We start from the raw sequence: 21,998 nt of genomic DNA, 5'->3' as shown, positions 1-21,998 counted from the left end.
AGCGAGGAAGAGTAGGTATTTAAATTAAAGCTAATACTGATACAAGAACAAATGGATATAGACTGGCCATCAATAAGTTTAGGCTTGAAATTAGATGTAGGTTTCTAACCATCAGAGAAGTGACGTTCTGGAACAGCCTCCCAAGGGGAGCAGTGGGGACAAAACACCTAACTTGCTTCAAGACTGAGCATGATAAGTTTATGGAGGGGATGATATGATGAGGTTGCTCATAATAGCATGTGGCCCATCTGTGACTGAGGTTAGCAAATATCTCCAATGGCCAGGACATTAGAGGGGAGATCTCTGAATTTCTACAGCAAATTCTTTCTCAGTTGTCTGGTGGGTCTCACCCATGTGCTCAGGGTCTAACCGATTGCCATATTTTGGGTCAGGAAGGAACTTTCTCCCGGGTCAGATTGGCAGACCCTGGGAAGTTTTTGCCTTCCTCTGCAGCATGGAGCTTGGGGTCACTTGCTGGTTTGAACTAGAGTAAATGGTAGATTCTCTGTAATTTGAAGTCATTTTAAATCAAGATTTGAGGACTTCATTAATTCAGCCAAAGGTTATGGGCCTTCTACAGAAGTGAGTGAGGGTCTATGGGCTGCAATGTGCAGGAGGTCAGACTAGATGATCATGATGGTCCCTGCTGGCCTTAAAACCTATGAATCTAAATTGGAGTGTGTTCCAAGAAGAGCTCTGAGAATGATTCAAGATTTGGAAAACGTGCATTAGAGACTCAAGAAGCTCAGTCTATTTAGTTTATCAAAGAGAAGATTAATGAGTAACTGGATCATAGTCTGTAATAGTTACATAGTCATAATTACACAGGGAACAGGAATTTGATGATAGAGGCTCTTCATTTGAGCAGATAAAGTAACAAGATCCAATACCAGACAAATTCAGACTAGAAATAAGGGGCCCATTTTTAACAGTGAGGGTAACTAACCATTGGAACAACTTAAGAAGAGGTGTGGTGGATTGTCCATCACTGGAAAATGTTTAGTCAAGATTGAAAAGGTAGGTTCTAGTTCAAACAAGAATGAATTCAGAGCAGTCATACAGCCTGAGTTGTACAGCAGGTCAGACTCGATGAACACACTGGTCCCTTCTGGAGCATCCAAGGAAAATGAGATGAAGAATTTAACTTCACCAGTTAGAAGATTAGGCTGGGATAAGGCAAAACATCAAATTAGTAACATCAGCACCTGTTGTCTTAAATGTAGAATGTTGCAGTCTGCAAACTTAGCAGCTAAGCTAACCAGCCCCACCATATCAAAGGGGTGTGACAAGGGTGTGTCAAAAGCCCAGCTTGGAATCTTTCCCTCAGACAGCTTAGGCAAGGTGTGCCTTGTGGTCAGTTTGGAGGACTGTGTTCGCACAACCCCCTGTGGTGGTTTCACTCTTTCAGGTGGAACAAAGCTCCCACAAGCTGGGAATATTATGGTCCAATTTCCAGGGCATGGGGTCCCTGGCATGGCATGCAGTAGCAGGGTGGGCAGGCACCAGTATAAGTATGAGCTAAGAGTACAGTGTTTAATCTGCTGCTTGGACACAGTCCTTGGTGTGTGTGATCCTCTGTTACCTGATATATAGGCAGCCTACTGGAAGGCTAGAGCGCCAGTGGCCAGAAAAAGAGTGATCTGATTGTGGCATAAAGTATCCTATGCACTGTTTGTTTAAAAAAAAAAAAAAAAAACCACACACTCTGCGGCAGCAAGTCTCCAGCCCAGGCCAGCTGAGTCGGGCTTGCGCGGCTAATGCTATGAGACTAAAACTAACAGTATAGATGTTCCTGCTGAGACAGGCGCCCAGGCTCTGGCGAGTGGGGAGAGTCTCAGAGCCCAGGCTGCAGCCCAAGCAGGAACATCTACGTGGTTGTTTTAGACCCTAGTGCGAGCCGGAACATGGTCTACACTACAGGGTTAGGCTGACGTAAAGCAGCTTATGTTGACCTAACTTGGTCAGTGTCTAGTGCTCCCACCGATGTAAGTCGCCCACTACGTCAACTTCATTCCACCTCCGTGAGAGGCGTAAGACTTAAATCAATGTAGTTAGGGTGATGCAGTGACTGTGTAGACACTACATTACTTAACATTGGCTGTCAGCTCTGTGTGGAGCTGACAGCTGGAGGTCCCTTCCCTCCCCGTGCTGACAGCCTGACCCGCTAGCCAGGTGCCAGGCTTACAGACTCAAAAGACTGTCAGCACCGGAGCAGGGGGTGCCCAGCTGTGAGCCCCATGCCCAACTGCCAGGTTGGGCTGTCAGCGCCAGGGGGGTGGGGCAATTGTGAGCCCCACACCTGGCTGCTAGCTGGAACTGTCATGCTGGGGTGGGGGGTGAGGCAGTTGTGAGTCCAATGCCTGGCTGTCAATGCTGGAGCTGGGGGCTCCAGCTGTTGGTGCCTCTCAATGCCTCCTACAGTTCAGGCAGTGGAAGCACTCCTGGTGAGGATGCGCACCACCACCAGAAGAAGCAGAATGTGGATGTGAACTGCCGCTTTAATTACTGCAGTGGCTGTACGTCGACTTGGCTTAAGCCGACTTAATTTTGTAGTGTAGACAAGCCCATAGTCAGTTGATCCGGGCTCTGAGACTTGCTGCTGAGAGTTGTTGTTTTTGCAGTGTAGACATACCCTGAGGTTCATGGATGTGCAGGAGGGAAGAAAATACTCTTCTCTGCCCCAACCACTGCATTGTGGGTAAGTGACCTATGCAAGAGGTTTTTAAAAACCTGTTTGTGACTCCTCTTGCTACTTTTGGTTGCTAATGAAAGAAACTGAAAATGTATTCCTGCTTCCCTGCCTGTCAAGCGTGGTTGGGCTGACACCTATGTTGGGGGTTTCAGATATGGAATGGATCTCTTTCATGCTGTCATTGAAGGGTTGGGGATGTTGGCTCTTTACCAAGGAGATCTCTTCTTTAAAGTCTGTATTAGCACCTAGTTAGCTGCACTATCTAACAAAAATAGCCTTTCCAACACTCTCCCTGCAGAGTACTCTCCCTCTCTGTTCTCACAATGCACTAGTTCCCTAGACACCCATTTCCCCTGGAACATCACTGGATCTGATTTTTAAATGTACAACTCCAAGAAGCTACACACCCATTTTGACAAAAATCTCTTTGGTTTCATTTTTCCATTATCTATTAAATAGAAGCAGGAACGGGCATTCCTCCCACCAGTGCTTTGCTGTGCCTGTATCCCCTTTATTGGTCTGGTTAATCCAGCAGGTTTGCACCCAATGGCAGTTGTGTTTCTTGGCACAAGTGCTCCAGTTTTCTTGGGATAAGATCTCTTGGATGTGGACTGTGCTCGCTACCTCTTGGGGGTCTTCTCAAAGTGAGGGTCACAGATGGCCCTTGCTTGAAGCTGTGGGATGCTACAGCAGGGGTTCTAAAACTTGCCCATGGTACAGAGCACGTTCTTACAGATACCGTAGGTGCCACAAGACAATTGTATAACATGCTGGTGGCTATTGTACACATGGGAAAATGTCTAGTCAATAGCTAGTCCTTTAATGAAAGTGGAAGAGCCAGTAGCCAGCCAGCGCTCCATAGACCACTCTTGAGGAGGCTTTGTGCTAGGGGGTGTGATCAGGGTTCCAGACCGTGTATGCTGGAATTGATTGATAAGGCCGGCCTTCAGGAGCAAGGGCTAGGCCTGGCTCAGAACTGTCACTTGCCATCATTTTGCCCATTTCTGGGGAGGAATGTATGAGCCACTTCCTTCCTGCTGTTCCACCCCCCCCCTCCCCTGGTCAGCTGGGCCACACCCTCCCTGCTGCATTATTCCCCAGTCAGCTGAGCAAATCAAAGGCACCGCGAGGGGAATGATTTGCCTGAGAGTTGGCTGGTGGGGGACTGGCATATGTGTGTGTACGGTAGTTTGGGAAGGCAGTGGGGTAAGAGGGATGGATGAGTGGATAGTGCCAGTTATGTTGCATGATAGCAGCAGGCAGTATGGGATTTAGTCCTTCCCCGTGCCACCTGGAACTGGGATACCACTGAGCCCTCCTCTCCCACCAGCCTGGGCTCCCGTTTACACTGTTCTGCTGTGACAAGCTGCCAAGCTCTCTCCAGGCTCCAGCCTGCACTTTCACTAGCATACACCCAGCTGCAGTTACATGCAGATGCTGTGACCAGCTATTGCATGGGAAAGCTCCAGCTAGGGTACTTCCTAGCTACTCAGGCACCCTCCCCCGAGTTTAAACCTAAAATTATACCATCTTGCACTGCACAGGGAACTGTACAGCATAAGCTCATGAAAGAAGTGGGCTGTAGTCCACGAAAGCTTATGCTCTAATAAATTTGTTAGTCTCTAAGGTGCCACAAGTACTCCTGTTCTTTTTGCCTAGTGGGCATTGCCCAGGAATAGCTATGTGTGAAATAGATACATAATCAATATTCATAACTTTGGATACAAAATGATACATGCCTACAAATAGGATAATCCTATTCAGCAAATCATAGCCTTTCCAATGACCTCTCACATGACTTATCTTGCATAAAGTACATCATAACTATGTCATAATCATATCATAATAATATCACTGTGAAGAATAGGGGGTGCAGTGTCACAGGCAGGATCTGGCTTTGGAAGCCCAGAAAGGCGCAGACCCCACTCAATGGCTTTTCCCACTAGTTCCATGTGCGGCTGCTGCTCTTATTCAGTGCAGTCTCTTGAGGGTCAGTCCCTTCTCTCTCCTGGGATTTGCTGATGAGCCCTGTATCTCTGTGCTCCCTGCCCCAGAGAGCAGGATTTCTCCTCTGAATTACAGAAGATTAGGCCCAGATGTGTGGGATGAGGTGCTGTTCTGTGCATGTATGGAGCCCCACTAGCAGCCCCAGGGCCACTATGGGGGTACTCCATACCAAGGGGGACAGCAGTATCCAAGCCAAGCATGCATTTGTCTGTGGTTGCCCACTGAGTGCAAACAAATCCTGCTGAGGAAGATGATCCTGTGTGCTTAGCAGTGCCTCCAGGGGAGGCTCCATCCCCACGGCTTTCACTCTCCTTGAGGAGACAATAAGAAGCTGTAGAGGACGAGCCTCTGTCCATGGCACAAAACATGCCACACTGTAAAGTGGGGGGCCCACTGGCTGGCTGATGTACAGGATCATCTGCCAGCAAACCCTGTTTCTGTGCTGTCTGCGTGGGTGACAAGTCACAAAAGATCAAATATACAAATTATGAATGACCACTTTATTTGTGCTGTGCTTCCATTACCAGCAGGCTGCCTGTGCTGTAGTACATGCAGGGCCGGCACCAGCTTAACAAGCAGGTGCTTGGGGCGGCCAAGGGAGAGGGGTGGCACCTGTGGCAATTCAGAGGCGGCAGGTCCCTCACTCCCTCTAGGAGCGAAGGACCTGCCGCCGCCGATCGTGGCTCCCCCCCCCCCCCCCCCCCAATTGCCGCTGTCGGTCGCGATCGTGGCTTTTTTTTGCTTGGGGCAGCAGAAATGCTGGAGCCGGCCCTGGGTATGTGGCTAACCCTAGGAGCTTTGTCTTTAGGGCATTATTGTATAAAATCAGCTGGTGGGGTTGGTTCCTTTTGACACCAAGCTATTGAAGAAGAGAGGGGTTGGGGCTGCAAGGGCAAGTAGAGTGTGAAGGACATGCCCTTGTTACACTCCCAGACCAGGGACAGTTTTTTAAAACGAATTGTATTAAAGAAAACAAACCACTCCAGCTGGCAGAAGCCCCATTGCCGCCCAGTCCTTTCAGAGGACATGCAACTGTGCTGCGGCCCCTTTGGCCCCCTCAGCAGTCCTTCAAGCCTCAAAGGGACAGGGCACAGGTAAATCTAGCCCATCCTCTGATGAGTGCTACACCCCTAGCTCCAGGGTGTTCATCAGAACTATTCCTCCTGCCTTCAGGGAGGCAGCCTGCAGTCAGAGCTGCCAACCGGAGCTGGCTGCGACTCGGCCTGCCCCTAGCTGTGGGGGATGAGAGCAGGGCCAGCTTTAGGAAGTGTGGGGCTTGATTCAACGGGGCCCCGGCAGGGATGACTCACCTGGCGGCGCTCTGGGTCTTCGCTCCGGGTCTTCTGCGGCACTGAAGGACCCGCTGCCGAAGACCCAGTAGGGAACCGCCCGGTGAGTACATCTCTTCTCCCCCCCCCCGATGCCCCACTCATGTCCTGCCCCCGACTGCCTCCCGCTCCTTGTCCCCTGACCGCTCCTTCCCAAGATCCCCCCCCCACCCTAACTGCCCCCTAAGAGCCCACCGCCTACCCAACTCGCCCTGCTTTCTGTCCCCTGACTGCCCCGACCCCATCCACCACCACCCCAATAGACCCCCGGAACTCCCATGCCTCCCCAGAACCCCGATCCAACCCCCCCCCACTCGCTCCCTGCCCCTGGGACTCCCTGCCCCTGCCTTATCACACACACACACACACACCGGTCTCTTACCATGCCGCTTACCCCCGCCGGGGTCAGGACCGGGGCCCGGGCGGGGCCAGAGCCATGCCGGAGTCAGCCAGGCCAGAGGCGTGCCACGGGGCTGGAGCTGCTCGGCTGGGGCACTTGGCCGGGGCTGGGCCGGAGCTGCTCGGCCGGAGCCGGACTGGGCCCCGTTGCACCTCTCTGAAGCCCTCCTCGTGGCCCCCCACCCCAGCTTACCTGCCGCTGCTTGTTTCCAGGCTTCCCGTGTGAACATCTGATTCACGGGAAGCAGGGGAGGGGGAGGAGAAGGGGGGTGGAGCATTCAGGGGAGGAGGGGGAGGTGAGCTGGGGCCGGGGGTGGGGTGGCCATGGATGGCTGCTGGAGCTTGGGAACCGCCTCCAGCTCAACACTGGGCGCGGGGCCTGATTCAGGGGAATCGGGGGAATCGGCCTAAAGCCGGCCCTGGATGAGAGGGTGGTGGGGGGAGAAGGAGCTAGTCTAGTTGTTGGAGGTTTGTATTCAGAAATCCCTCCTTCTCTCTACCTCACTGCTGGGAGCATAGAATCATAGAAGATTAGGGTTGGAAGAGACCTCAGGAGGTCATCTAGTCCAACCCCCTGCTCAAAGCAGGACCAACCCCAACTAAATCATCCCAGCCAGGGCTTTGTCAAGCCAGGCCTTAAAAACCTCTGAGGATGGAGATACCACCAGTTCCCTAGGTAACCCATTCCAGTGCTTCACCACCCTCCTAGTAAGTAGGAGGAGGGGGAGGTGCAGTGGGAGCTCCTGCTCCCTGCTCAGAGCCTCCCAAAGTGGCCAAGAAGCGGGGCAGGGAGGGAGGGGGAAGTTGGTGTTCCTAGCTTACAAACCAAGTAGGAAAGCTGCCTGAGGGAGGGCTGCTTTCTTTAAACTCTGACCCCATCTGTACTGATGAGAGGGGGCAGGCTGAGCCGTCTGCTCCAGGGCGCAGCATTTGTGTTCTTGGGTCCCCTGAGACTATTTTCAGCATTAGCCAGGGGCTTGTGCTGTGGGTTGTCGCTAACCCCATGGGAATCAATCCCTTGGTGCCTGGATTGCCAGCTGTCTGAGGGGCCATAGCCGCAGCGGAAATGGAGAAGTTGGGGAAAGGGAGCCTGCAAGGGGCAGTGACTGGGGCTTGTCCAGATTGAGGGCCTGCTGCCATGCACCCTTCTTGTGGCACACAGCCGAACTGAAGTCAGTAGGGCTCTTCAGGGTGGGCAGGGTTTGCAGGTAATTGAGGAAGGGGCACAAGGGGGAGGGCGTTGCTCCAAACCCTAGGGAGGAGAGAGGAATGCAAAGGAAGCCAGAAAAACCAAAGATGGGAGCAGCAGAGAGCAAACCCTTATACATGGTAGATTGCAGGGCTTCTACTAGGTCAGGCTTTTGTAGCAGATGTGGACTGGCCACCGAGCTTCCTTCCCAGAGAGACACGGGGTGTGTTCACTATAAGATCCTTTTAATGCATGGCCAGGAATGGCTCTGTTGTGAGCTGAAGGTGTGTTACACATGGTGCAGCCTAGTGGCTTAACTGTAATAAATGCTGCTCATGTACCCGAGAGGATTTGATCCCAGCCTGTGGGCCTAATGCAGGTAGGGGTGGGGAAATGGGGGAAGCAAGAACCACCAAACTAGGCCTGAGAGTGCCCGGGGAAGGAGGTATAAGGCTGCAAGGGAACTGAGGGTGGGTACATCCAGTGGGCTGGAAGGGGTTGGTCCCCTAGTCCCACTTGGTCTGTCACAGCTGCAGGGTGAGGACTGCAGGTACCAAACGATCTGTGTCTAGTTTGCTAAGGGAGTTGGGGCAAGACACAGTTGCCCACAGTGTAGGAAAGCTCAGGGCCAGAGAGGGCTTGTTTAGGGCTTGCTCGTTTTGTGACAGCACACTAATTTCAGTGAAGGATTGTTTAGGCGTAACACCAGGAAACATCTCCCAATAGGAGCACTATGAAGCTATAAAAGTACATGGCTCTTCATAGCTAAGTGCTTACTAGCAGGGACAAGGAAAGAGGCTATGAATATCTGAAACAAGTGCCACAAGGGGATCTTTGCTGGAAATGATGGGATGACATTCAGAGAATTGGAGCTGAATATCCAGATAAGCTTCCTGCCAGCAAGCTGTATGGCTAAATGGAGGCAACTCTGAAGGGCGAGGTGAAGGCCTGGTGCTTGGGAATGTTAAAATGGGTCTATACAAAGCACTGGGCTGCTGGAAGAAGTGGTCTGTGCTGGCCTCAGGGAGAGGGGCTGGGCAATCTCCTAGGCCAGAAGCACAAATGGGCCCACACCAAACACTGGACGAGGAGTGCCCAGAGTTGCCTCCTCTGGCTGAAGGCCTCTCAACATGTTCTCCAGCCTCCTGGCTATTCTTGGAAGGCCGCCAGAAATTTGTGGGTTATCCCTCTTCTCCCTGCTGTGGCAGGCCATTGTCTCCCCTGGCTAGCGGGTGGGTGGCAACTGTCAGGTGAGAGACTCCCTTTCTCTCTCCTTTGGCTGCTCCAGGTACTGCGGAATTGCTGAGGGAAAGGAGAAAGTGTTTGGTTGGGCTGGAGGCTCTGACTGAGCAGTGGTGGCAGATTTAGTCAGTTACAAGCTCCCTCCCTGCCCCCTTGGTGGAGTCGTGGGAGTTGGGGGAGATGAAGCTTCGTGTCTTGCCTTCCAAATGTGGATGTATTGAACTGAGACCCCAGGCATCCATCCCTATGGCCAGGCCCCCTGGAGTGGGGATGTTACCGGGGGGCTTCATGGAACGGGAGGGAGTGATTTGAAGAAAGACAAGGGCACATGGTGAGTGTTGGGATGGAAGCTGTTCCCGCTGTAAGAGCTGCTGCAAAGGAGGTGGGGGGAGGCAAAGGGAATGGCGGGGGCTTTGTAGGCGGTTTCACCCTTGATCTTTCCCCAGAAGAAGAGGAGCCAGCACAGAGACCCAGGACGAAGGGAAATGTGCAGATGAATGAGGCCTTGGCAGCAGGGTGGAGGGTGGATTGAATGGCCAAGGGACACAGGCAGAGGACAAGGAGGTTGTTCTGCCGGCTGAGAAGGGGACGAGGTGGCAGGAGAGAGATGGACAGGTTCTGGCGCTGATGCAGAGAAACAAGGTCTGGGATTTAATTAGAGCCTGTGAGTGAGGGGGAAGGGAAGAGGAGTCAAAGATAGCCCCAGCATCAAAGCTCAGGGCCTTGGTGTTGTCATCGCTGGCTGGGCAGGAGGGCCGAGGGTGAGGGAGGAAATATGGCCCATCAAACATAGTGGGCCAAATTCTCCGTGGCGTCACTGTCCCAAGCCTGCATTGCACCAGGGTATGTACCGGCCTGGCAGACTTGGGGCTGGTATGATGCCCAGGAGGAACGAGTGGAGGAATGGCCCCGGGAAGTGCTGGGCACTGTATCCCTTAGGGACACTTAACACTGCCTAGAGATGATACTGGCCACCCCCACCTCTCTGCCCTGCCCCCACCTCCCATCTCTCACAGACTTGCTGACATCTCTGCTTGGATGCTCCCCGGTCAGATGGAGTCAATGGGCCTGGCTCTAGCTGAGCCAATCGAGATGTGACAAGGATCTGACCTGCTCCAGAATGGAATGTCTCCTCTTTTCACATCCATCGCCTCTGTCAGCTCTGCCCTTCCCGGCTCCCAGGCCTGCACTCCTTGGCATTTCTCCCTCCTCCTCCTCCAGCTCCACCCCTTTCTGCTGGGTCTCCCACTTCTGTGTAATCTCTCCTTCATCCCCTTTTCCTCTCTGTGCTCCTGCTAAATCCCTGCTCTGCTCCAGCTCTGCCCTTAGCCTCACCCCGTTCTCCTTCTCTGCCTACTGCTCACTCACTGGCTCCCTGTGCTCTTACGCCTCCCCTCCCTAACAGCTACTCTTTTAGGGTCATCTTCCCATACACAGCTTTATACCTTCTTCCATGCTGCCCCCTAACCAGGAGCTGCCTCTCCATCCTCCTCTATCCCTCTCCGCCTTGAAAGTAATCCCTCCTCGCATCTCTTCCTGCACCCTCCCTCCGCTCTGCTCTGCTCTTGGTCTGTGCCTGTCTGACTGGGGAGCCAGTCTTGCCAATGTTTTCAAAGCACTATATAAACTCATAGCCCCGTAACAATAAATATTGAGTTAGCAAGGCCAGGGCCGGCTCCAGGCACCAGCGTAGCAAGCAGGGGCCTGGGGCAGCCAATGAAGAAGGGAGCGGCACATCCGGCCGTTCGGCGGCAGGGCCGTCACTCCCTCTCAGAGAGGGACCTGCCGCCAAATTGCTGCCATAGAATGAAGCGGCGGTAGAGCTGCCGCCGATTGCGGCTTTTTTTTTTTTTTTTTGCTGCTTGCGGCGGCAAAAACGCTAGAGCCGGCCCTGAGCAAGGCAGTGGGTCTCTGCCCAGGCAGGGGAGGCTCAGATACTGCAGTCATGGGGCGACACACCACAGATACATAGTTAGAACTTTAGTTTCTTGGAACTGCTTTTGCAGTAGCTGGCTGTGTGTTCGGCCCCACGTGTGTGGCCATGAGCTATTGCCATTCCCACGTGAAGCTAGGCCATGCCTTGGCTGGCTCTGCCCCTCAAGCAGACACCCACTCCTTTACACTTGCAAAGAGAGAAGAGCTGCTTTCCCCTCTTTTGCCTCTCAACCCCCCCCCAGTTCAGATGTTAGCAGCACTGTCCCTTATCAGCTCCTTCCCTGCATGCCTGCAAAGGCAGGGAAGTTTGTCACATCCCAGTCGGTGGGCACCTCTAGGACACCTGCTCTATGGGAGGGGTGCCAGACATGTCCCTCCCCTCCTGCAACTTACCAGCCAATGTGGCTTGATCAGAAGGTCTGGCGTGGGCAGAGCTGAGCTGGGAGCCTGTGTCTCATTGGCCATGGACACCTGAGCCCCACACACTCTCCCCTGGCTGCTGCTGCGACAGGCCAAGGTCTGGCTTACCAGGGCTCTTCTCCAGCCTCCCCTTTCGTCTCTGTTGAGCCCTGTAGGAGCAGGTCTCCTCTCCACCTGTCCCTGTTGCCCTGCATCCCTCAGCACCCGGCTCAGGGAAGCAGCTCCTTCCCCACCCCACTCCAGTGCCTGCTGCCTCTAGGAAAGAGGACCCAGAGAAAGGGTTTCCCAAGCAGTGGAGGGGAGGCAGAGATGGAGAATTCCCAGAAGGTGGTGGAGAGAATCCTTCAGAGGCGCAGGGGCAAGGGAGAACAGAGCGGGGGGGGGGAGGGACGGTCCCCAAAAAGGGGAGCAAGGTGGATGGTGACAGCATGTCTCCCATGAGGGGGTAGGCAGGGAGGGGCTACCACTGCCTTTGTTGATCTTTTCAAGTCTTTTGTTGCCTTTTTGTTCAGTGTTTGACTTCACTGGAGAGAACCGGTCTTCAGTGCGACACTCCCAAGAATTAGCCTCTTGCATCCGTCCCCCAGACTCTAACTAAAGGGTACCGCAGCCTACCCAACAGAATAACCCTGCAGTAGCTCAAACACAAGGCAGGGTTCACTGGGATTGGTTCCCTGTGGTCTGCGTGATGCAGGAGGTCACGCTGGATGATAATCGTGGTCATTTCTGGCTCTGAGTTGCCCGTGGCCTTTTCCAGGCTGCTCAGCCTTTGTGTGAAAGGTGGTATGCTGGATGTTTTCATGTGGCCTTTGGCTGGAATGCTTCCTGGGCTATGAAGGGGAGGGAAGCCCCCATCCTCCAGCATGCAGCGGAGCTGGGGCAGGTTGGGACAATGCAGAGGAAGAACAAGTGAACAGTGCATGGTTGTCTAGCCACTTTGCTTCTACAGAAATGCAGCCTGTAAAACCAATCGGAATGTGTGCAGGAAATGAGTCTTAGATTGATAGCTTGGGATTTAGAGCTGTAATTATCACTTCAGATGCAAACCTCCTTAAAGCTGGGAGGTGACTTGGTCATTGCAGCTTGCGCAGTGAGAGTCTCCGCCTGTCTGCACTTGGAGTCCTGAACACAGGCTCCAGAAACAGGTGACTAACTGAATTAACCAAAAAAAAACCAGGAGTACTTGTGGCACCTTAGAGACTAACAAATTTATTTGAGCATAAGCTTTTGTGGGCTACAGCCCACTTCTTTGGATGCATAGAATGGAACATATAGTAAGAAGATATATATACATACAGAGAACATGAAAAGGTGGAAGTTGCCATACCAACTCTAAGAGGCTAATTAATTAAGATGAGCTATTATCAGCAGAAGGAAAAAAAACTTCTGTAGTGATAATCAAGATGGCCCATTTCAGACAGTTGACAAAAAGGTGTGAGGCTACTTAACATGGGGAGGGATAGCTCAGTGGTTTGAGCATTGGCCTGCTAAACCCAGGGTTATGAGTTCAGTCCTGAGGGGGCCATTTAGGGATCTGGGGCAAAATAATCTGTCAGGGATGGTACTTGGTCCTGCTGTGAAGGCAGGGGACTGGACTCAATGACCTTTGGTCCCTTTCATTTCTATTAAATAGATTCAATTTGTGTAATGACCTAGCCACTCCCAGTCTCTGTTCAAGCCCAAATTAATGGTATCTAGTTTGCATATTAATTCAAGTTCAGCAGTTTCTCAGTGGAGTCTGTTTTTGAAGCTTTTCTGTTGCAAAATTGCCACCTTTAAGTCTGTTACTGAGTGACCAGAGAGGTTGAAGTGTTCTCCTACTGGTTTTTGAATGTTTTGAATGTTAACCAAGGGCAGTTTGGTAGAGCAGTTTTCCCCTGGGGAGGAGGCTAATCACAACCAGAATTAAAGCTGTTTTGATTGGAGGAAAGAGCAGGGCCGGCGCTTCCATTAGTCGACCTAGGCAGTTGCCTAGGGCGCCAGGATTCGGTGGCAATTCAGCGGCGGGGGGTCCTTCCGCGCTCCGGGTCTTTGGCGGCAATTCTGCGGCGGGTCCTTCACTCGCTCCGGACCCGCCGCCAAAGTGCCCCGAAGACCGGGAGCGCGGAAGGAGACACCCCCCCCCCCGCCGCAGAATTGCTGCCGCCGACCAGGACCATGGAAGGACCTCCACCTAGGGCGCCAAAAACCCTGGCACCGCTCGTGGGAAAGAGCATATCCAAAAACACCATAGGGAGCTGATAAGGAAACCCTGCACATTGTAACAAGCATCCACATGTAATTCAACCCCATACTGCACAGAAGAGAAGGAGAGGTTTTAAAGGAATAACACATGGAGTGGGACGTGCTTCCCAATACATCCTAAGAAAAATGACCTATCTAGCATTCTGCAAAACTAACTGAAGCATGATAATTTGTCTTGTTTCTGCAGCAGAGATGGAGAATCCTAAATCTACCTCCCCTTGCACAGGGGAGAGATCTCTGCATTAGCAGCTCTCCTGAATTTGCCCTGCACCCCTTTTTCTAGACAGGAAGCTGCTTTATAGAGCAGGCAGCTAACTCGGCTTTGCTCGGGGCAGACCCGCTGACTGCTGATCTCTTTTGCCACAGCTGATCCTGGTAGGAATGTATCTGTTTCCCTGGCTCAGAGACCAGCCAGTCACGCGTGTCATGATGTCATTCTACTGAAAAGGCAGGAAACATCTGTTGTCAAATAGCATTTGTAGGACACAAACCAACCGTGATGCAATCAGGGTTGTTTCGTTCAATGGAAACTTTGGGCTCAGTTTACAGAATGTAATGTGTTGTGAAGAGCTGGTAGCTCCGTGGAGAACCAAATGTCTGTTTTTTAACCTTAGGCTTAATCCAGTCCAAACATGCCTGCTTCATCTAAAAGTGTCAATGTTCTCACCTCCTGACTATAGCCAATGTGACTGAATGTGGTCTAATGGTCCACTCTCCCCGCTCAGGAACGAAGGGCTCAGATTTTTGCTCACAGATAGCTGGATTCTTATTAGTGTAAATGACAAGATTACAAAATGCGCTACTCTCTCACTGTGCGACCTGCAGATTGGGATGAGCCTGGGGAGAGAGACTGGCTGAGGTTTAATTTACTATTGATTTATTTTATATCTCCGGGAACGAGATCTGCAGCCCTCCTTTCATGTTCATTGTAATGCCCCATATGCTGATATGCAATTTCCTGTCCAGGATACCCCCAGCCAGAAGTGACCTGGTATAAGGATGATGAGGAGATGGACCGATACTGCGGCTTACCGAAGTATGAGATTTTCCGGCATGGAAACCGCCACACCCTGCAGTTATACAAGTAAGAAAGAAAGCCAGAGAGCATTTGAGTTTGCTGGAGGAATCCTCTCAATATCGTTTGTTTTAACAGAGCGAATAAGGATTATTCAGCACAGCCTGAGCAATCTGCTTCTAATTGTGTGAATGCCAGTTTGAGAGAACAGGAGTACTTGTGGCACCTTAGAGACTAACAAATTTATTAGAGCATAAGCTTTCGTGGACTACAGAGACACTTCAGTCCTGCCTTCCCTCACCCCCACCATCCATTCACAATTCTGAGCTTTGAATGCCTAATAGGGCCATTACTATCAATGGTAGCCATCATCATCAGTTCAGTTTGCAGCATGTGCCAACTTTCCATCACCTTGTCCCTAATGCAACCCCATTCGGTTATTGTCACCCCCTTTATTCATCTGACCCCGCCCCTTGCCAGCCCAGGGCCTCAGCCAGAGCCCCCACTACTGCAGCCATTCTCTGGTGTAATGCAGAAAGCAGCAGGTGGGAAAAGGTTGGGGGTATTAAGATCTTCTAAGTATACTAACTCTGGTAGCAGCATGTGTCTCAGTCCGCATGGAAGAAGGACATCCTACAGAATGATGGGAACCGTGAGACGAAAAGGCAGAGGAGCTGATGATGAACAATGGTGGTGAACGCAGCAGACAGATAAGACAGGATGAGGCTGGAGCTTCCTTTTAGGAGTGTCCCAGAGTGGCTTTTGGCAACCTTGGTTAAGCCACAGTCAATGGAGCGGTGAGGACAGACTCCAGATTGGAAGAGGTCAGGAGGAGAGCTGGATCAGAGGAAGCTGAGGCAGTTAGAATAAACAGCAGGGTTTTCCCAAGCTCTGCCTACAAACCAAGTTCTACCTGCTTGACACCAGTGTATGACGCTGTTCTCAATAGACTCTAGAGATGGTCAAATCATGGTCACGTGGACTCTGCTGTTCCCATGGCCAGGGCAGGATTACGGTATTGGCATATGCTAGGCCCCATATCCCAGTCACGTGGTGATTTAAAAACTATTTTTAGTCCACACAGCAGGTTAGTAGGAGGAAAGTGCTGGTATTCTCCCAGGTGCCACCCATTTGTGACACCAAAATGAAATTACTCTCTGAGCAGATTGTGCAGCTCTTCATAATATGGGTGCCCCTCTCCTTTCTCGCATACTGTGATCAGCAATGAAAGGACTCACAATGTTGACATTCAAATTACTGTAATTGCACACGAGAGTGAATACCTTACTGCGATGCATGGGGCAGGTCACACCTCTTAGAGCCATTGTTTCAGGCTCTCTGCATACTGAGGCAGCTGTTGCTGCATTGGTTGTGCTCAGGGCACATTTTCAAGGTTTTCTTCACAACCACCAGGGTGGAAACTAACTCACTTTTAAAATGAAAGCTGAGATTCTAGCTGGCAGCTTCAGTGTTCTGATTCAGTACATCCCAGCCCAATTTGAGTCCTAGGTTTTGGAGACAAGAGAGAACACGGGAGATAGGACAGTGTTTAAGGGTGGCACCAGCATGTGTTCTCCCTAAAGTTCATAGCTCATGTTGTGAAGTTTACCGGTGGAGATTCAGCTCTGCTACACTGGCATACATTGACTTCCCACTGACTCCTGGTTTATACCAGTGTAACAGTAAACATGTGAACTTCTTCCCTGAGTAGGTGCAGCTGTATATTCCACTTGGGTGTGTGTGCACCCAGCATGCTGGAGCCAGAGAATTTTTCCGGAAGTACCCACAGAGGGGTGGCAGTTGTGCCTCATGGCCATAGCTCCTCCCCGGGCTATACGAGGTGGCACTGCTCGTATCCCCTTCAGTTCCTTCTTACCGCACAGGATTTGAGTTGCAGCTCTGTGTGGTTTTTACCTCACACTCCTCTATTTAGTGACTTTTCTAGTTGTATGTAGTTAATTAGTGTTAGTTAGTTAGCTGTAGTTTTTGTTTCCCTGGTGATATCCTCCCTAGGCTTCAAACATTGTCCGTCGTATGGGGGAGCGATCCCAGCAATGATCCCCACACGCCGTGTTTGCTGTGTTAAGGCAAGGCCCATATCAAGGAGCAAGATTTGATTTGCAAATTGTTCACCAAATGGACTCAAGTGGCGAGGGATCTTCGTCTGAAGCAGCACCTGCTCGAACGGGCCATGCGGCCTGCCTAGGCACTGAGGCCCTCGTCAGATTGGAGGTCACCCTCCCCACCCCTTTTCAGGGACCCCTCTCATGAGATACTACTCCTTGATCAAGTCCATTTTCTGCTGGTTTTAGGCGCGGTGAAGGAGGTTCTACCAGAACACCAGGGTCATGGTTTCTGCTCCTGGTACTTTCTGGTGCCCAAATCTAAGGAAGGGATAAGACCCATTCTCAATCTTTGTGGCCTTAACAAATCTGTGAGATACATGAGGTTCTGAATGGTCACTTTGTCGACTATTCTCCCCATGTTGTCTCAAATCAACTGGCTTGCTGCTCTGAACCTGTAGGATATCTACTGTCATGTGGCGATTTTGCTGGGTCACAGAAAATTCCTTCAGTTTGTCCTGGTGGTGCGTCATTTTCAGTACACGGTGCTTCTATTCAGCCTCTCTTCTGCCCCCTGGGTTTTTTTCCAAATGCAAGGTCATCGTGATGGCGTATCTTAGGAAGAAAGGAATCCACATCTTCCCGTATCTGGAGAACTGGTTACTGTGGGATAGATCCAGAGAGGAAATTCTTGATCATATCAACACTACATTATGCTTGCTCGACCATCTGGGTCTCAGCCTAAATACAAGAAGTCAGCTTTGGTTAACACTCAGAAAATCGAGTTCATTCGGGTCCTAACAGATTCAAGCGTTTCTCCCGATTGACTGTTTTCAGGAGATTTGCCACCTTTGCTTCAATCTACAGTCTCAGCCTACCACAACCGTTTGCATATGCCAGAGGCTCTTGGACCACATGTCTGCTTGCACACAGGTGGTCCAGTTTGCAAGGTTGCACCTTCATCCCCTTCAAATGTTGCTCAGGATGGTTTATCGTCGGACTCTTCACCCCTTGGACAGATTGGTCCGTCTTCCTCAACTCGTCCTGGTCTCCTGGCAGGGATGGATGCGTCCAGACAATCCAGCCCTTGCCAGCCAGGTCTGTTGTTGCTGGCACCTCCCTGATGAGTTGGGGAGCACACCTGGGGTCACTGAAAGTCCAAGGTCTGTGATCAGGTCTACAATGTGTGTCCCGCTTTTGTGGACCATATCAAGGAGTGGTTCACATAACTTGCCGATAATACCACTGTGATATATTTTGTGAACAAGCAAGAGGAAGCACGCTCCAGGATGCTCTGCCTAGAGGTGATCAGGTTGTGACAGTTCTGCATCGAGGAGAACATTACTCAATAGCTAACCATTTGCCAGGGGTCTAGAATCATTTTGTGGACCATCTCAGCAGGAATTTTTCCCTCAGTCACGAATGGTCTCTGAAGACAAGCAACCTCTAGGTCATCTTTGCAGCTGGGAGGATCCCAATGATTGACCCATTTGCTATGAGGGACAATAGGAAATGCAATCTGTTCTGCTCTCGAGAGGGCCTCAGACTGGGCTCCCTGTCCGACACTTTCAGCTGGCAGTCAGCTCCCCTGTACAGTTTTCCCCCAGCCATCCCACAGGTCATCTTTAAATTAAAGGCAGATTGGGCCAAGCTCATTCTCATTGTCCAGGAATTGCTGAGGCCCTGGTGATTCTCCCACCTTCTTGCATTGTCCATTCAGCCTCCCATACCGCTTCCTCTTCCTCCCTACTCACTCAGAATCACTTGCCTTCTGTGCTCAGTTCCCTGCATCTCGAGGCATGGCTGCTGCATGGCTGAGTGAGGAGAAAGAGCAATGTTCAGAGGCTTATGTCCAAGACATCTTGGAGTATCTGCTGCACCATCAGTCATCTGGACTTGCGCTTAGTTCATGAGGGTTCACCTGGTGGCGATATCAGTGTTTCATCCTCCCATCCAGGGAAGATCAGTCTTCTCCAGTGCCATAGTAGCAAGATTCTTAAAAGGGCTTCTTGGTCTCTGTCTTCCAGACTGAGAGCCAGTCCCTTTGTGGGACCTTAACACAGTCTTAGTGGCTTTGATGGGACCTCTGTTTGAGCCCCAAGCATCTTGTCCCTTTCTGCTTTTGGGTCAGAAGGCTGCACTCCTGGTCGTGATAACATCTGCTGGGGGAGTTGTGAGTTTCAGGCTCCGATGGCAGAGCCTCCTTATTCCAATTCTCCAAGGACAAAGTGACTTTATGACCATACCCAAAATGTTGCCTAAAGTGGTTTCTCAGTTTCATTTGAACCAGGCGATATGTTTACCCGTGCCTTTTTTTCCTAAGCCACATTCATCTCTGGAGGAGCAGTGTCTTCATACGTTAGATGTCAGGCAATGTCTGGCCTTTTACCTGGACAGGACTAAACTGTTTTGTGCTTCGCCTCATCTGTTTGTGCCATATGCAGACCATATGAAGGGACAGGAGGTCTCTTCGCAGATGATCTCTAAATGGATAACCTCCTGTATTAAGCCTGCGTATGAAATAGCTTTGGCTACGCTCCCTCAGCGGGCGCAAGCTCATTCTGCGAGAGCGCAATGTCAATAGCGTTCCTCTGGGATGTCCCAATCCTGGGCATGTTGCAGGGTTGCTACGTGGGCGTCCACACATTTACGAACCATTACGCCATCACTGCAGCTTCCAGGGCAGATGCAAGTTTTCATAGAGTGGTCCTGCAGTCCTTGTTTAGATAGAGTCCCACCTCCAGGGGTGGAGGGGGTACGGCTTGTGAGCCACCTATGTGGAATACATGGCTGCATCTGCTCGAAGACAAAAACATCAGAGTCTCGTCTCTGGGCGTTCAGTGAGAAAGAGCCAAGCAGTGTCAGAGTGGCACTACCCCATATAGCCAGGGGAGGGTCTTTGGCCATGAAGCATGAGTACCATCTCCTACAAGTACTGCTAGGCAAAACTCTCCGTCTCCAGCATGCTGGGCGTGCACACAGCTAAGTGGAAACATGTCTGCATCACATCTCGAAGAACTACAGTCACAGTCATCTCGCAGAAGCAGCAAGCCTTATGGATCTCTGTCTGAGAGGAGCCCTAGAGCTGTAATGGCAGAGAGATTGCGTAGTAGCATCTGTTGTGTTAATCTTGATGGAATATGTGGGCCCAGAGAGTCAGAGGTGTTCACACAACCTTTTCACTGTACAGCATTAAACAATTAAATAAGGCTCAGGGTTATGGAATACAGAGACCTCCACCTGCTTAGCCCATCACAAATCCTTTTACCCTGTTGTTAAAGAAACAGAAAAAAAGGGGAGGGGGGACAGTGAGATAAATTTGAAAGGTAAAGTATCAAGTAGGGCTTTCATTTTAATGATATTCTTTATTCTCTTTAGCTGGAGAGAGGTTTTAGGTCACCAATCCCTGTCTGATGGTATTAAAGGTGGTAACTGCCCTTTGGGGGGAGGTGGGGGAAGAGAAGAAGTTTGTTGAAATGGCTGGATCTGTCGTAGCTGTTGTGGTTGAAGTCCGATCTTACTTCCTAGAAGACAAATCACTACAAACACACGAAAGAGGAGAGAAAAGAACGGCAAAGAGAGAGAACGCAGCTTCTGTCTGTAGGGCTGGCTTGTACTTGTAACCTCACTGGTGGAGAAATACAGGCCCAGCACACAGTCTGATCAGCCACTCCGAGACCTGGCAAACTTGTACCAGCATCTGCCTGTTTCGAACAAGGGTTCATAACCATTTTCTGAATTCCTGTCCCACCTTGGCATTATTTTTTAATTGGGTTTAAGCACGGGCTGGGGGGGTTATTTGGGGATTGGATGGGAGATATGGGAGGGACAGGTTTGGGGGCTGTTAGTGATGTTGGGGGGGTGCAGGGAGTGCAGGGAGCTGTGTGGTTGTATTGGTGGCCACAGCTAGCTCTGGCTGGCTCCCTCCTCCACAGCCCATTCCCCATCTCCTCTTCTCTTCTCCCCCTGTGCTTGCAGGCACTTGTAAGGGATGGACTTGCCGCTGCCACAACAGGGATGGGGCTGGTTTGCTGGGCTCCAGATGGACTCTGTTCACAGCACTATGTGGGGTTCCCACTGATGCCCGCCACTGGGCTCTGGGGACTCTCCCTGCTCATCCTGCCACTGGGCAGCTTAGCACTGTGCTGGCCCTGGCACTGCTGGAGGTGGGCTTTGCCTGCCGAGCTGGGCTATGCATGCGGGAAGTGAGGTGGCTTAGATTTGGGGGAACTGAGCAACCTCCAGCCCTAGCCACCATTACCTATGCTGCCCCTCCATCACAACAGAGGGACAGATGGGCCAGCTTTGAGTGGTGTTGTGACCCTGCACGCCAGGTTGCAATGCCATTCTCTTAAACTGGCCTGGCTCACCACACGTACCTAGAAAGTCTGACATCCACACCCCCAAGCTGAGAACCTCTGGTGTAGGGCATTGCCTCTCTGCCATAGACTCACAGCAGTGTTAAAACTTGTACAGTCTTGGCCGGCTGAGCTAGACTCTCGTTAGACAGAAGGCAAAAGGATAGGGATCCTATTGGGATCCAGGAAGTGGGTGGGCGGAAGCCTGCCCACTGATAAAGGACCTCCCCCAGCCTGAGGGGAGTATCCACAGAGCCTGGAAACCAAATGATTCCGGGGGACAACTAATGAGATAACAGGGATGGGAGAGAGGTCAAAGGGTCAAATGAAGGGAACCTGACACCGAGCAGAGAATCCCGGACAGAGCCCACTGCTCCTCAAAGGCATCAAGGGAGCCAGTGGACGCCGCCCAGAGGAACTCTGCCCGGATGCGTGAGCAGATGGAGGATCGGAAATAGGCCCCACAGTTACAGGAGACCCCATCAGCCAACCTCCTCTCCCTGGTTTTATAGATGGCCATTTTGGCCAGGGCTAGGAGGAGGTTGACCAGGAGGTCCCGTGACTTTTTGGGGCTATGGATGGGGAATGCATAGATAAGGAGGTGAGGGGAAAAGTGCAGCCAAAAACGTAACAGGATAAGAGGAGCCAGAATAGGGGCTGCAGGGATAGGAGGGATAAGAAATAAAGTGGGGAAGGAAAAGGAGACACAGGGGAAGGGGTGATGGCAGGAACCAGGCAGTGTTCAGGATTTAGCTGGAGGAGGTGGTGACGTCCATCTGGGTCCTTCTGGCCCAGTCTGTTGAAGGCATCTGTCATGATCAGGCTAACAAAAGCCCAGCAGTGTCATGGTGGATCCCAGGAGATGGTGTGGGTGGCAGCCATGATGATGAAGTTCACTCCTTTCCTGTTTACCCATCTCTCAGCCAGCCAGCTGATTAATTTTAAGAACCCCCTCCCCCAAAGGGAGCGATGGGTAGAATAGCCCATTCCCTCATTATTTTACCCCTCTCTTAACCCTCATTTCCAATGCACTAAGTTTGGCTCATAGATTTACAGTCCCACCCTCTTCTGGTTTATCAGACATGATTTGAACAGTCCTTGATACA

At 51.3% G+C, this 21,998-nt stretch overlaps 1 protein-coding gene across 4 annotated transcripts in view; it reads left to right on the top strand.

The window, feature by feature from the left end:
• Positions 1–21,998, top strand: part of ALPK3 (alpha kinase 3) — an 81,232-nt gene that overhangs the window by 33,784 nt on the left and 25,450 nt on the right. For all 4 annotated transcript variants that reach the window (XM_054042752.1, XM_054042751.1, XM_054042754.1 and 1 more), the window contains one exon: positions 14,423–14,540. In XM_054042752.1, the coding sequence (XP_053898727.1) occupies positions 14,423–14,540 (118 nt within the window). The remainder of the gene's footprint in view (positions 1–14,422; positions 14,541–21,998) is intronic.

Source organism: Malaclemys terrapin, chromosome 10 (assembly GCF_027887155.1).
Source record: "Malaclemys terrapin pileata isolate rMalTer1 chromosome 10, rMalTer1.hap1, whole genome shotgun sequence".
Classification (NCBI taxonomy): Eukaryota; Metazoa; Chordata; order Testudines; family Emydidae; genus Malaclemys; species Malaclemys terrapin.
Note: the sequence above shows the minus strand (reverse complement) of the source record. Positions and strands in the feature narration are given on the sequence as shown.